Source organism: Guyanagaster necrorhizus, assembly GCF_019112545.1.
Source record: "Guyanagaster necrorhizus MCA 3950 unplaced genomic scaffold BT62scaffold_12, whole genome shotgun sequence".
Taxonomy (NCBI): domain Eukaryota; kingdom Fungi; phylum Basidiomycota; class Agaricomycetes; order Agaricales; family Physalacriaceae; genus Guyanagaster; species Guyanagaster necrorhizus.
This window is the reverse complement of record NW_025064891.1, coordinates 869,478-883,405: the sequence shown is the minus strand read 5'-3', so window position 1 is coordinate 883,405 and position 13,928 is coordinate 869,478. Positions and strand designations below refer to the sequence as shown.

Sequence of the window (13,928 nt, the reverse complement as noted above, 5' to 3'; positions counted from 1 at the left end):
GATTATCAATTGAATGTAACTGTACTCGAAGAAGCAAGTTCTAACTTTGTCTATGCTTGGCAAAGGCCTTGTATCCCGAAAAGGTAGATCGCTGGAGATCAGATTGATCTCACAGGTTCTTGTCTACACACATTGCACACAACCCGGCTTGCCTTGTCCACTCGTTTCCATTTGACTTGAAAACCTGTGGATGTCTCAGCAATCAGCCGCTTCAAAGCCTTCGTTGCAGGGTGTTCGAATCAAAGCTAGGAAAGGCGCCGTAAAGGCTCACGCAAAACACGAACCAGCGGGTTCGTTGATTTTCTCTTTTTTTTTAAAAAAAAGGTCTACACCCTCACCGCACTTTATCTAGTCTTCAGAGACCAGCTCTACAGACATCTCGAAACGGTCCCAGAAGGCGACTTTGATTCATTTGCTACTAAACTAGTTCAAGCAGGCTCAACTCTCGAATTTCTCAAATATGCCGATGCGCTTTTCGAAATCATTCTCGTCGGAGGTCTCATCCAGCCTGGAGGCAACTACGTTGACGATGGTGCTCCTGTGTCCCCGTTTACCATCTTCAATGCTAAGGAACCGGCCGAGGTAGAGGACCTTCGGAAATACATCGAAGTCTTGAACAAACTCATTAGACGGTGCGTCTCGCTTCCCTGTAACTACGACACAATTTCCTCATTGGTTCATTGGCAGATACAAATATCTGCAGAAACCACTGGAAGAATCTGCGCTTCCTACAATCTTGCAATATATACACCGGTGGTCATCAGCTCAGAAAGACAAGCTATCGATAGCGATTGGCCTGTTGTTTTCTCAAGGCTTGGCTAGTGCCTCCTGTTTACAGAGTTTGACGAAGGATCACTTGCTTAAGAATGGTGAGTTGGCGCTGACGCTTCTTTTTTTTTTTCGAACAACTTACCTAACACAACGTAGATGTCTCCATCGATGTCATCACGTTGATATTCCGTTCCTTCCTCGTGGACCAATCCATGGAACATCTGTCAGCGACGCTCAAGCGTGGTGGTATCAAGGATTTACTCGCTTTCTTCCCTGCCAACAAACGCGAGGGCAAGAATCTGGAAGAGCACTTCAAGAAGAGCGGGCTTCCCCAGGTCGCGGAATGGTACGCCAAGAAGCAGTATGCTGTGGTCAAGGAAGGAATAGTCAAGGACCTTCAAGAGCTTTGTGAACGCGAAGAGACCCGTGAACAGGCATGCTCAACCGTCGCCGCTTCTAGCTGTATGCTGATGGTCGTTTTGCAGATTATTGCCGCTATTAAGAGCCGTCAGGAAGCAACGCCAATTCCTGACACGGAACTCATTCAATGCATTTGGCAGGGTCTCATGGCTTCCGTTGACTGGAGCGCACGCCCAGATCAAATTGAAGGTCTCGCTCTGCGTGAAGTTGGAGTAGGTATCATGTATATCTAGCCTTACCTTACCACTAATATCATCATCTAGAAGTTCTCACCTATTCTAGAGCCATTCTGTGACGGACCGAAGACGGAAGTTGCTCTCATAAATGTTGTACAAGTTTATTGTTATGAAGATACTCGCATCATTAAGGCTTTTCCACAAATTCTCAAGGTCCGTGCAACTTGGGTCGTACAATGCAACACTGATAGACTTTGTTATAGGTTCTGTACAATAAAGACTGCATTTCAGACCAAGCTATCGTATACTGGTACCAAAAGGGCTCAAAACCCCAGGGTCGCCAGCACTTCCTGAAGAGCACTGAGGCTCTTGTCAAAGTCAGTTGCTCTTATGTCTGGATACTATGCACGATTTAACTAATCCGCACACACACGTTAGTTTTTGCAGGAGCAGGAGGACGAGAGTGAGGAGGACGAGTAACTGATTACAATGCAAAGGTAACCATGAATAGCTGACAATCGTTGTTTTCAACACGACGATTATTGTACACGAATCACATGAAGTACAGATAAAAAACCGTAACAGGAGCGACACTACCACAAACACTGGTTACAAAAAGACAAGGAACCAAAAAAAGGGTATATCAGATGTGTGTTGCCTTACCACGCCTCTGGTCCGGGCGCAAAATCCGGTGTCCAGCCGTTGGTACCGTGCATCTGCAGGAAGATGCCATCAGAACCGTTGACTGGGAGACCCAGATCTGTGAGACTCTACGCGGCACATTAGTACCGCTTCACAAGTGTGACAGTAAAAAAAAAAATGACCCACTTGTTCTTGAAGCCAGACTGGAATAGCGGAAGGACTGACGATCCCTCTATCACTTGGCCAAACGAAGCCCAGCTCTTCCATTGTGAATGGCGGAGGCATAGCCGGGTCAACGAAAGTGGGGGATATGATCATGTCCGCAAAACCCGGAGGAGGCATTGTCGGTACCGGAGTGTTGATACCACTTCCAAGGCCAACTTTACGACGGAGATTAGCTAGCATAATCCGCAGTGTAAGAGCATATCTGCACATGGTTATCCTGTGTCAGAGGTGCCAAGGAAAGGAAGGCGTACCGCTCAGCAGCGACATCAGATAGAAGCTGAGCCAACTGTTCAACTTGAGTGGTGATTGCACTCAAATCCAGTTCGGCGGGAAACAAACTCGCCATCTTGAGGAGGAAAAGACCCGAGAACGCAGCTGTCACGAGACTATCGTGAACCGCATATCGGAGAGCAGCACTAGATATCGGTGTTTGTTAATCTCCAGAAAGTACGCGGATGTCAGTTTTCAAGGTTCGCACCGGTATTCAGATGAAGTTAAGAATACAGATAAACAACGGAACGCGGCATCTTTAGCTTGGAAGGCCAACTCTCGTTGCTCGAAAGGCATTTTATCCCAAGCTACACCACGTAAGGCAACACAAACGAGCCACAACTTGGCATAATGCAGTTCGCCCACTAAGATTTTTCGAAGGAGGGAGTTCTCGTCCATTGTTTGACCTTTAAGGCGGGGGGGGGGGCATCAGTTGTGCTTAACTCTTAGGGACAGAAATAACCTTACGGTGAAGGTCATCGCAATCCTGCCACCATTTGTCCAAGGCCACGTTCGCTCGTCGGATGAAAGCCAAGGTATTATGATTGACTTGACCGTTCAAGGAAGCCAATGTTTCGTAGATTTGTGCTTGTACAAATAAATTAATCAAATATGGTCCATGAGAGTATGAACCCACTTTTTTGGGCGATCAACTCGACCTGGGAAATCAATCTGACATCTGTGGGAGACGCCATTGGGTGGGAAAGAAGAAGGCGACAGTGGCGGATAGAATTCTCATCGCGTAGAACAATTGGGCGACCGGTGCCCAAGCTCATCCTGGACGGGACGAGAATGAGATCGTTGCGAATAGTACCAGATGAAACTCACTGATGATCGAACCAATATAGACATAGCCAGATGCGAGCTGATACCACTGCATCAATCTTCATGTCAGCGGGCCGGTTTCGACGACAGGTCAGCGAACGTACCCAAATCTCTTTCTTCTTCTTCGGTTCTCTGTTTGCCAGAGTCGTCAGCTAATTTTTCGAGAGCACGATGTAATCCAAGATCAAGGGCCATGCGCATAGCATGACCGCTTGGAAGCCAACCGTTAGTGCTCCACGCAGCCAAGAGAAGCATCCCTATAAAGAGTTGAGCACTCGTGCTGCAACCATCTGGTGATGCAGACCTTGCACGGCCTCCTTGCGGACCACAGGGCCGAAGAGAGACGAACGGGCAATCCCTTGGGCCTCCTCAAGACATTTGAAGAAGGTCGGACTGAGTGGGCCGTTCCCGCTCCGAATCTTGCCGGCGATGGCTAAAATGGCGTCGAACGTCCAAGGTGAGCGCTCCATCAAGCTTTCGTATGTATCGTACGTTGGATCGAAGAGAGGAATGAACAGGTGACAACCAGCGAAAAATCTAATTGGAGAGATGAGGCCTACAGACCGCTAAATGTAGCATACTGAAAGAATTCACATATTGTACAACTCTCGCGCTTCCGAGTCCGCGACGAGACCCTGTCATAGACTTCGGTTGATTGCTCCGATCTAGAAAACGGCATGCCTACCTTTTCGACAACGTGCGGGAACGCATTTCTGGGAATTGGTTCAGCCCTCTTTCGCTTCTTGACTCTGTGGGAAATATCAACAAAAGTTTCGTTTTGGAACATTTGCAGGCTGGATTTACCTTGGGGAAGATGCAGATGGCGCAGCCGCAGCCTCAGCAGCAGCGTTCGCTAGCCCTTGCAATGCTTCGATGGGGGCGTTCAACGTCGCTCGCGGCAACGTATCCTCAGACTCGTCGTCGGTAGATGGAGCAGTGCTCGGAACAATCCCATATGTAGCATATTTGTGAGGCTGTAGAGTGCTGATTAGGAACGTTGTGGGCGCGCTGTGTGATACAACTCACTGGTGGCGCAAATCCGGGCAACGGAGGGAAACGGCCTCGATCGCTGGAGCCTGGACCAGATTCAAAACCATTCCGTCCAGAAGGGGACAATGCGCCATTTCCAGCGGATGAAAAGATTGAGCTGGGCGGGGGCATGCTGCCATTCCCTTGGGCCTGGTTCTGAACGAGGGCGAGAATGCGATCAAGGGAAGACTGCATGCCAATCATATGGCTTTGCATGACCTGGTCAGCATTTCTGTGAGCAAGAGATCTTTCGCAGCATGAAACGGGACAGACGCACAAGATATTGGCCCTCGAGGCGAGAGACTCTCCTAGATCCTGTGTAAGAAAAAAAAAACACTGTAAAAAAGGGATGAGACCTACTCCACGCTAGCGCCAGCGATAGGCTGGTTGGTTTTCTTCTCCTGTACTGTAGCTTAACATGGCACCGAGAGAGAGAGCGACGACAGAACATACTGGCTTCTCGAATATGCATGGAGTACCGCTCAACTGACACCTGCGACATGGAGCCTGCAAAAACCCGGGCCGGGACGGAGAGACGGTCCAGTGAGCGGGACGGTGGATGGTTCAAAAGCACATACCTCGCCTTCACATCTGTTCTTCCCTTTTCTGCATGCCGTGCAGGCCCGTGCACCTCTCTTGGGGATGTGGACAGCCTGGCCCGCATCCTGAGGCGAGCGGCCTATTTCACTCGTCCTACGGCGCTTCGAGGCAGATTCTGAGCCATTCGATACAGACGCAGAAGGACTAAGCGACATGATGGTGGAGAAAAAGAAGCTGGCAGTGGGTGACGATACTGAGACTTGATTACCGTTCGGGACAAACAAACGTCGGACGGTTCAGCGTAATAGTCGCCGTCGGCCTTTTTCAGGTCAACAAGATGCACGTGTTGCCGTGATCAGTTGACGCCTCTTCCACCGTACCACTACTGTCCCCTTGTTCACACATTTCCTTACCCTCTCCCCGTTTTCTAGGTTTTCTCGCGCTACCTGCATCATCGTGCATTCAGTCTTTGTCTCATCTGTCCTACCTGCTTTTTCTCCGGAAGCCAGGCAAGCGAAAGCTACTTTTTGGGCTCTATCAGTGTTCAACAAGATCTATCTTTCCCCACATACGAACCATATCTCCGTAGGCCGCCGTATCAATCCATGACTTCTTTCTTTTGTACTTTTTCACCCGATGACCCATCCAAAATACTATCTTTAGCCAGCGTCTCCCATATCTTCCGGTTTGGTGCTAAGCCGGATTTAAAAAACCTTATGATTCTGTCCACCAAACCGGTCATGATATTTAGTTCGTATCATTCCGAACGGCGAGACTTCAACGTCAGCTTTTCTGCCTTCCTTTAGTCGGATTTTTCTAGACGAGACTTCTGCTGTCTTTGCAATGTTGCGGGTACGTCCTCTGTGGTTCAATGCGAAAAACATTTAACCTCTCCAGATCATTGGACCTTTATTCTCACTTGAGTCGGTGCCTTTTGAGTGCCTTAAAGCTAAAAGTGTATACACGCGCATGGCGAGTGAGATTTTTTGGTTTACATTGATTCCACACCGTCAGAAAGGCGCAGCATACGATGGAATATCAGAAAGAGACCGTGGTCCAGTGCTTATTCTTTCATAGTAAGACATACAGTATACTTCTGCCGTTGCCCATCTTCTTATCAAGGCTAAAAACGCAGAGCTCAGAAGTCCAGTCCTTCAGGCTTTCCATGTCTCTAACGGTCCGGGTTCCGGTGTATTCAGCGACCGAGGCTGTTCAACTGAAATTTCAACATCCGAAGTTGTTTCGCCGTTTCTGGTCCACTCGCAGCTCATCAGGTTATGTACAACCACAAATCTCATGTGGGATGCTGCTGAATCGTTTCTGCGTTAGAACATGCCTGTCTACATGTCGGAGTGTCGTTCTTTCCTCTCTCTTTCTATATAGTTTTCCGCAGTTCGCGGGCTTGAAAATTCTCATACGACGGAGCTCTCGCAACCGCTGCCACCCGTGTCATGCGTCCTTCGTCGGCTTCTACCTTCGATGACGATAAGTAGGTACGAAGTTGTTTTTTTTTTTCAATCACAATCAGGCTGTCGCTGATATACTTACATCCAGACCACGCGAGGATCAGCAACAACATGAGGAACATCACCTTTACTTGCGACAATTCACCTTCCATTTGGTATCAGTCCCCGCTCACCATGACGAAGGGCAAATATACATAGAACGCCGCCTAGGGAAGCAGGTCTTTACGATGATGATTGCTGCAGCTCGGTTCGACTCAATGTGATTCCTATTCAGAATCAAAGAAAAGTCGTAGCTGCATCTGTCTCTCTGTAGTTTGTCTGGCTATTGTGCTACAGGCTCAAAAATTCTAACAGACAGCTGATCCCACCATGTGGTAAATCAACCGAAGAGAACAAATGTATGTGAACTAGCCTGCCGCTGCGCATCGTCGTCATGAGTGTTTACAACTGTAGCAAGACTGAAAAGGCAACCATTTGCAAGTACTAATGGTCACAGAAGCAGGTCCAGACTTCCGTTCACTGCTGGCAGCCAGTTAATAATGCTGTCAGGCGATATTCTGCTCGTATGAAGTCACTTCTTGAGGCTGCAGTATATGCCATGCATTTTGAAAACTATTCGTGGCCCTTTAATGCTTTAGCACCTGAATGCAGACAGATATATCATTTGTCCCTGAACATCTTCTGAGCCGTAACCTTACCAGGCATCATAGAGTTATACCAGACATGATCGTTAACGAACAAATCTCGGAGTCGATATGCTCACAACCTTCCGCAGGAAAGCGTTCGGGCCATTAGGGAGTCCTTATCGAGGTCAACGTTACTCCAAACGAGCGCATTCGACGTAATTTGGGCAGATGAACCGGGCAAATCATGGACTGAGGGGAAAATCTGGTTAACTCCACTGAGCTCGCCGTAAATCCAAGCATACAAAAGTTTGTTTCAAGAGTACTTCGTGAGACTGAATTTTTACCAACACACCACTGAACTAGGCTTTACTATTATACACGGTGATGCGGAGCAACTGATGCTGATCTACAGGCATGAGGGTTGAAACTTAAACCCAAAGAGGTGACACATTGAGTGAAAAGCGACGGGCGGAATTTGATAAGGGAAGTCCAATAAAGCTAGCATATATCCTCATATTCATCATCCACGCCAAGGTACCGTCGAATCTCACTAGATTCCACAAGGGACTGCCGAAGAAAGTAAGACATGAGAACACCGTAATTGTCTAACCGCACGCGTAAGTATTAAATATGAGGACGAAAGAGCAATGACTATCCGTACCGGTCCAACGAATAGCAGCTTCTTTGGCCAAGGTGATGCCACGCTTAGTTTCTTCCAATTTCACGGGATCACAGGCACCGTATGCGCCGAGTTCATCGTCCAGCTTGCATAACTCTTTTTTCAAAATCACGAGTTTCTCCAAAGACTTGGTGCGGGATTCCTATGATACAGATAATTAGTGATGGAGCCGTTATGGGCATCTCTTTTCTCACAGATTCTACCCGCAAACCCTTTTCGAATTGAATGGAGACTTTGATCTCATCGAGCTGAGCCTGATTTGCAGCGCGCTGCTCGTTAGCTGCATTCAGTCGCCCTTGAATCTAATAATATGGCGTCATGGGAGGGAAGGTTTAGGAGAGGCAGAGGACTACCAATGCGCCATGCTGGGATGGGAAGCTCCAGAAAACTGCAAGGCGAGATGAAGAACATGGGCAAGGAAACAATTTATCGCCAACGCACAATTCGAAGAGCCAATTTTATCACCTTGTACCAGCCCATCGTCAACGAGCGACTGGAGAACTTCCTTTACAGACTGCGAAACTGGAGGATAATTGTCAAGGATAGCAGCAGGGGTCATGTGTGATAACAAACCTATTCCCTTCATTTTCGGACCGAGCCTCTCGAGCTCTTTCAGCTGAGAGGTCACCGTCTTCAGGAAGTTCGACAAAAGATTGAAAGTGATTAACCTGGTAGAAGTCTTTCTATGTAACGAAAGTCATTGCCGAGGTGTTGAAGAGAGAAAGAAATAGCCTGACTTACAGTTTCATGGAAGATTTCGAGCAATTTGACGCGTTTCTCTTCAGATGAGAGGCCTCGTGGAGCCTGTAGCAAAGTTAGACTGAGATAACACGCGATAGACGTACCATGCATACCATTTTCGAACTAGAGGCAGGCGCGCGCGGCTGTTCGTAATGGTGGACGTGAAGGGACAATCACGTGACGTTATGACAGCGACGCGTCCGCTTCGTCTCGCACTGGCATCCCAGCCACTGGACCAAATATTCGAATACAACAAATCTGACAAATCTGGATGGCTGCTCAATGTAACGTCGATCTCTGTCTATTACTTTTTAAAAAAACTTGAAACAAACTTTACTGCGTCTCATTTGAATCTCATTGCGTGTTCTGAGCGCTTGAGCCTTAAGCTTGGAGGTGGCAGATCTGTACAGAGATACCCGCGCTCTTTGGTTGTTAAAATCGTCCGGGGCATGTCTTGCAGCCAATAACCTCGAATTCGACGGCCACGCGATGTCTCATGGTAAGGTGGGACTTCGAACGGAGCATCTAATTTATCGTGGACAATTGTTATAACCGCTGAGTGAAACTGACAAGTGAGCAGTAAAAGGCATGGGTTATATATGGAATTAATGACGAGATATACAGACTTATGTACAGTGGGCACTATGGTAAGTCTAATGTCACTTGATAAACGGACATGACTTTTCATTTACTCTCCATGGAATGTACAAAAGTGAAGGCATGGCATCATCTTCTAACCCCAGGGTATATAGACATGAATGCCGGTACCTCTCCAACGAAAGCTTGAGCTGCACGTGAGCGTGTAATTCTTGAACACCGACGGTCACCTCAGACCTCTTCTCCTACCTCCATGAACAACTCTACCTTAGAAAGTCTGCCGCAGACGTTACTCTCCACAATCCAGAATATTCAAAACCGAGACTCCGTTTCTCAAGCGACACATCAATTTGCATCTTCTGCCGGGTCTTCTGGCAATGTCCTGCAAGACATAATTCAAGCCACGAATCAGTTATCCAACTCGCTGAATCTTTACAGCTTGGCAAACTTCACAGAACCGAAACTCATCTCACGACTGAAGGAACATGCAAATACGTCCCATTCTCTCAACATGGTCAGTCTTTGGTTTCGATCCTTTCGATCACTGAACAATCGACCAGTCAGACCTCAATGTCATCCAAATTGTTGATGCACTGAAAAAGAGAACGGGCGTCAAGTACGGCGAAGATATACCCTTGGACCGCGCAGCCTTAGCGGATTGGTGCATCTCGCGGTTTGAGGCATGGGGGACCTCCGTGGGCATGGAGTCGTTCAAGGACGAAACCGGTGAAGGCACTGTCAGCTTAGTGTTGGGTGGGAAGGTCTTGGTGGTGGACGTCGAATTCTCCGTGAATCGGTCAAGGCCTCTCTCTTCTATCGAGGTATTGAACGTTAAAACGTCCTATGCCAACTTCGATACTGCCGGCTCAGCATCCTTGGACGCATTTCTGGCGACGAGCATGTCAGCCTTTTGCGATGCCGTACAAAAGCCTGAGGCTGACGTGAACCTTCTGGAGGCGGCGAGGCTGGGGACGGTCGTTAACCACCACCTCCGCTACCTGGTTATGCTGGATAGGCTCGCAAACAGAAAAGATGACGGAGGTATCAGGTGGTTCGTTGATGTAGATCAACTCTGTCATGTCTTGGAGGATTTTGCAAAGGCAGAGGCACTTGCAGTTTCTTCGTGAGTGTTTTACCAACGTTGCTACCTTTCTTAAGTTATATATACAGGTCGTTGCAACATACTGCACCCCTTGACATTTTTTTGCTTCGTGCGCATGCGCTACCACTTCCTTATCTGATGTCTCCCTGCATATCTTTCTTGATCCATCTTTCTCCTGCCTCGTATTTGCGACTTTTTCGGCAATCTTGCCAATCTTGGGACGACACCGTCACGGATCCCGCACCACATCTACCGCAGCTTGACATTCCCTTATCCCGAATACGGAAATTTTTGGCATCTCGACCCAAGGCTGGTGTCGCCATCGCCACACTCACGCTCTCCCCTGAATCGGACTTCCATTCATCTGCCTCCGTGTCCATGCCAGCATTGAATGCACGACCCGTCTTTCCCCTGGTACCCGGTGGTATAGAACTGGAACATACATTCCCGCAGACATTCGATTCGCCGTTGGACTTGGATGGCGAACCGTCTACGAAACCTTCCTGGATTCTTGATTTCACCCAAAGCGGCTCGTGCCCCGGAGTCGTAATGAGTCAGTCAAGGATGCGGGAGATAGAGCTTGTTGTCAACCCTCTGAGCAGTATAGACCAGCTCAATAATATAATGTCATTCGGTACTGGCAGCTGGGTGGATATTCTGGTACGTCTTTCATATTCTCTCGGCACGATCTGTTCTGACTACGTGTACCACATGTAGTTCAACCCTTCCGGTGCAGATCCATCGAGCCCAGTGTCACCAGAGCGCTATACTGCCATCTACGTATGTGCGGGGAACTTGTAAACATGTTTTCTTTCTCAGCCAGCCCGTTTTCCAGCGATCCCCATCTTCAGCTCACCCGCCACTACAATTGCGGCTTACTGCGCCAGAAGAGCCTGGTTTTGTGCTCGAGAGGGTACCTGTTCATAGCATGAAGGAAGCCTGGGGTGTGCTAGAGGTAATCCTAACAGCGCGATTTTCATTATTATGGGTTGACATCCGTTTGTAGATTGTTCGAGAACAATGCTGGTTGAATGAAATTTTGTTAGGCTGCAAATGGACGGCAGAAGGCCTTCCTTCCGAAACTGATGTATTATCGGACGACACAGAACCTACCGAAGAAGATCTGCTGGCCGTCCTCAGCGGCACAAATGTGCCGCGCAAAATTCCTGTCAATGTTTTTCTTCTACAGAGCCGGTTTAACGGGGAGAATATGAATGGTATGCCTGTCGTTAATGACCAGCGTCCGAGAATCTTCATGGTGGCTCCTGAACGCCCACCTATCTCTGGTTCGGTGGGAATCAATGTCACTTACGACGAGTCGAAACCTAGAGGAATCAGTGTTGAAGTTAATGGTGCCATGGGAGTAGATATAAAACTGGATCTATTGGAAGAAGTATGTCGGCGTGGTGGGACTTTTAGTCTGCCAGGGCGCATTTGGGCGAGTGCATCTGGGTCATCTTGAATAGCCTTTGGGAAGATAAATGAAATGTCGTACTCTGACCAATTTAGTCCGCTGCTGAAATGCAGCACCTCGTCATAACCGCAGTGATATTATGCAATACACGATAAAGAAATGACCGCAGAATTGCTTAGAAGTACAGTAATGTAATGTAAAGTGTCCAATACCTAGAAAACAGGTAGCGCACGGCGGGGGAATCAAAATACAGGAAATTAGGAGTACTCGACAACCGCAGCTAGCGTCCTCCTGCTGCCGCCACTTTCGCTCGCATTACCCGATTATAAGACGCCCTTAATGGGGATCGGTGGGCCAAAAACTGGAGATGATTCTCCGCATAAGGCGGAGGAAGAAGAGGAAGAATCTTCCCAACATCTACATCAATGGGAGGGAAAAGGGATATCCGATGAGATGTGGTGACAGGGAGATGGACCAAAGAGGAAAGGGCAGCTATGGAGGACGAAGAGGAGATGGAAGACAATGTTCGGTGCCTGTCGGGTTTCATTCGGGCCTCTTTAACAGAAGTCATGACAGGTAGAGTGGATATGCTTCGGGCTGAGGACACTGAGGACCGACGGAAAAGCGATTGGGTTGTGATAGGTGCATTAGGAGAGGGAGGGGCAGTCAATGAAGAAATCGGGGAGGTTGGCATATGCCTATCAGTGAGGCTACTGTCATTCGGAGCAGAGCTAGAAAGCTGGGAAGCAGAATCGGGTATGACAGTCAACGGCGCCAACGGCGCCGGTTTGGGCGGTGTACCTGATGGGCCATGGGATTGACCTCGTATCAAAGGATGAGGTCGAAGATGTTTGCTAGAAACGGAATAAACGGACGAGGGTCGGGAATGGTGCTTGGAACGGGGAGACGTCGAGTTGCTGGCAGATTCACTCGGGGCAATGGCTGAACTATGCAAACGATTGTCAGAAGTCTGATCAGTTTGCCCCTGGGCTTTCTCTGTGACTGCCCCAGCGACTGTTGACTTTACAGCATCTCCAGGACTCTTCCCGGGTCTAGGATATAACCTATTCTCCGTCACATTGGGTGAGCTAGGCTTGGACAGAAGAGCAGCGAGCTCGGCGGGATCCTGGTCCTGAGTTGCAATGGCCTCTGCAAAACGGGCAGCTGCTGAAGGATCCATCAAGCGACAATCATTGAGATAACGAGATTGTCTATCGTTCCTTTGCTGCAAGTAGCCGGGGGGGGGGCCGCGTGGCAAAATCGGTGAGCCGTTGATTTTCTGGAAATGATGAGGCATTGTTCTGGCCTCCGTGTCATTGCCTGGCGCAGTGACGTGTCTGAGCGCTTGGCTTTGTTTCGCCATCTCGTCTGGAGTGGCAAAATGATACGAGGGATTGGAAATAGCGTTCGTCTGATACGGCGGGTGGCTGTCACTGCGATTCGGAGAGAATGTGGGCGGCAATTGCATTTTAGCGGTGATATTTTCAATGATTTTGGGGGATGGTTCTGAGGGTGTAAGAAGTTGAGATTGAGACGCAGATGCAGACGGCTGTGTGGAAGGTCCGTCCGGACGTGAATCATGATGATTTGGCTCTGCACCAGCCATCAGAGGAGAGGTGACGGGGGTTGGAAGTGCTTTAGAAATCTGGACCCGACGCTGTGACCCCGTTCGCTCCAACCGAGACGCACCATTCCTTTGAGCAACGCCCTTGCTCGACCCATTTGCATCCGGTGGTCTTGCTGTGTTTACCCTAGATAAGCCCGTTTCTGAGCCGGATCGCTTAGCAACAGTATTCTGTGTCGATGGCGTCCGTTTCGTTAGACGTGGCATCGACGATTCACGGGCGACAGGCGTAGCGTTGTTCTCTGTATCGGAGTCTGGATCCGATTCGCGGGCCAAGCTTACTGATTCAGTAGACGTATCAGCTTCGCTAGACACCCATGCATCGTCGTCATCCTCGGAATCAACACTAATTGTGAAGCCTCCTTTCAACTTGGACCCGTTGGACTTATTCGTGGTCGCCGTGGCTAAAGGAGGCTGACGTTTCGATGGAGGTGCAGTTTGGTGCTCCCGTTCTCTCGCCTCTACCCGGACTGCGCTGTTTGTACGTGGAAGAGGTGAGGTGGTCCTAGCATGCTATCCGATAAGGAGAAAGATTAGAAAGATGATGGATGCGACAGAGGCAGATGTACCCACCTCATGACTGATTTTCTTCGTTTTTTCAACCCCTTTCGGCTGGACGAAGTCCTTATGGTTTATCTGCAGATTTCCTGCTAGCTTTGTCGACGAAGAAGAACGCGAGTGCGGGCGAAGATTGCTTGTAGAATGTACCCGATGGTTTTTGGGTGGTGGCATGGATGATGGTGGTGGTGGTGATCAACCTGGAAAACGCCAATTGGCTCAG

At 48.8% G+C, this 13,928-nt stretch overlaps 5 protein-coding genes across 5 annotated transcripts; 2 read left to right on the top strand and 3 right to left on the bottom strand.

The window, feature by feature from the left end:
* The first annotated feature begins 182 nt into the window (after positions 1–182).
* On the top strand, positions 183–2,109 carry BT62DRAFT_986953 (ARM repeat-containing protein). The gene is made up of 8 exons (XM_043190035.1): positions 183–290; positions 353–632; positions 688–869; positions 928–1,205; positions 1,257–1,403; positions 1,455–1,580; positions 1,631–1,744; positions 1,806–2,109. The coding sequence occupies exons 1-8, from the start codon at positions 191–193 to the stop codon at positions 1,845–1,847; spliced, it is 1,269 nt and encodes a 422-aa protein (XP_043039987.1). The 5' UTR covers positions 183–190; the 3' UTR covers positions 1,848–2,109.
* Positions 1,867–5,187, bottom strand: BT62DRAFT_968274 (uncharacterized protein). Its single transcript, XM_043188900.1, has 17 exons — positions 4,937–5,187; positions 4,812–4,865; positions 4,719–4,759; positions 4,636–4,666; positions 4,356–4,577; positions 4,134–4,303; positions 4,015–4,078; positions 3,924–3,964; positions 3,634–3,866; positions 3,434–3,586; positions 3,333–3,378; positions 3,142–3,281; positions 2,973–3,092; positions 2,713–2,911; positions 2,486–2,650; positions 2,196–2,436; positions 1,867–2,137 (listed from the first exon to the last, which is right to left on the bottom strand). Exons 1-17 carry the CDS (start codon positions 5,111–5,113, stop codon positions 2,027–2,029), a joined length of 2,208 nt encoding a protein of 735 aa, XP_043039986.1. The 5' UTR covers positions 5,114–5,187; the 3' UTR covers positions 1,867–2,026.
* Positions 5,188–7,283: 2,096 nt separating this feature from the next.
* Positions 7,284–8,908, bottom strand: BT62DRAFT_1076040 (meiotic nuclear division protein 1; the record flags this gene model as incomplete). The annotated part of the gene is made up of 10 exons (XM_043179175.1): positions 7,284–7,595; positions 7,652–7,811; positions 7,864–7,971; positions 8,023–8,057; positions 8,111–8,191; positions 8,243–8,285; positions 8,338–8,352; positions 8,411–8,473; positions 8,524–8,553; positions 8,879–8,908. The coding sequence occupies 10 exons, from the start codon at positions 8,906–8,908 to the stop codon at positions 7,489–7,491; spliced, it is 672 nt and encodes a 223-aa protein (XP_043039985.1). The 3' UTR covers positions 7,284–7,488.
* A 352-nt stretch (positions 8,909–9,260) lies between these two features.
* On the top strand, positions 9,261–11,716 carry BT62DRAFT_986951 (uncharacterized protein; the record flags this gene model as incomplete). The annotated part of the gene is made up of 6 exons (XM_043190034.1): positions 9,261–9,521; positions 9,568–10,130; positions 10,178–10,769; positions 10,827–10,889; positions 10,945–11,064; positions 11,116–11,716. 6 exons carry the CDS (start codon positions 9,261–9,263, stop codon positions 11,569–11,571), a joined length of 2,055 nt encoding a protein of 684 aa, XP_043039984.1. The 3' UTR covers positions 11,572–11,716.
* Positions 11,617–13,915, bottom strand: BT62DRAFT_994084 (uncharacterized protein). The gene is made up of 2 exons (XM_043190451.1): positions 13,721–13,915; positions 11,617–13,660 (listed from the first exon to the last, which is right to left on the bottom strand). Exons 1-2 carry the CDS (start codon positions 13,877–13,879, stop codon positions 11,804–11,806), a joined length of 2,016 nt encoding a protein of 671 aa, XP_043039983.1. The 5' UTR covers positions 13,880–13,915; the 3' UTR covers positions 11,617–11,803.
* Between the last annotated feature and the right edge of the window lie 13 nt (positions 13,916–13,928).

Excerpts from the sequence above, each read along its gene's own strand:
- BT62DRAFT_986953 (XM_043190035.1), top strand. The coding sequence starts at position 191 with ATGTCTCAGCAATCAGCCGCTTCAAAGCCTTCGTTGCAGGGTGTTCGA. Across the intron at positions 1,581-1,630 it reads CTTTTCCACAAATTCTCAAG|GTTCTGTACAATAAAGACTG; the intron begins GTCCGTGCAACT and ends ACTTTGTTATAG. Across the intron at positions 1,745-1,805 it reads GCACTGAGGCTCTTGTCAAA|TTTTTGCAGGAGCAGGAGGA; the intron begins GTCAGTTGCTCT and ends CACACACGTTAG.
- BT62DRAFT_968274 (XM_043188900.1), bottom strand. The coding sequence starts at position 5,113 with ATGTCGCTTAGTCCTTCTGCGTCTGTATCGAATGGCTCAGAATCTGCC. Across the intron at positions 4,667-4,718 it reads ATCGCTGGCGCTAGCGTGGA|GAGAGTCTCTCGCCTCGAGG; the intron begins GTAGGTCTCATC and ends CACAGGATCTAG. Across the intron at positions 4,079-4,133 it reads CCATCTGCATCTTCCCCAAG|AGTCAAGAAGCGAAAGAGGG; the intron begins GTAAATCCAGCC and ends TATTTCCCACAG.
- BT62DRAFT_994084 (XM_043190451.1), bottom strand. The coding sequence starts at position 13,879 with ATGCCACCACCCAAAAACCATCGGGTACATTCTACAAGCAATCTTCGC. Across the intron at positions 13,661-13,720 it reads CGAAGAAAATCAGTCATGAG|CATGCTAGGACCACCTCACC; the intron begins GTGGGTACATCT and ends CTTATCGGATAG.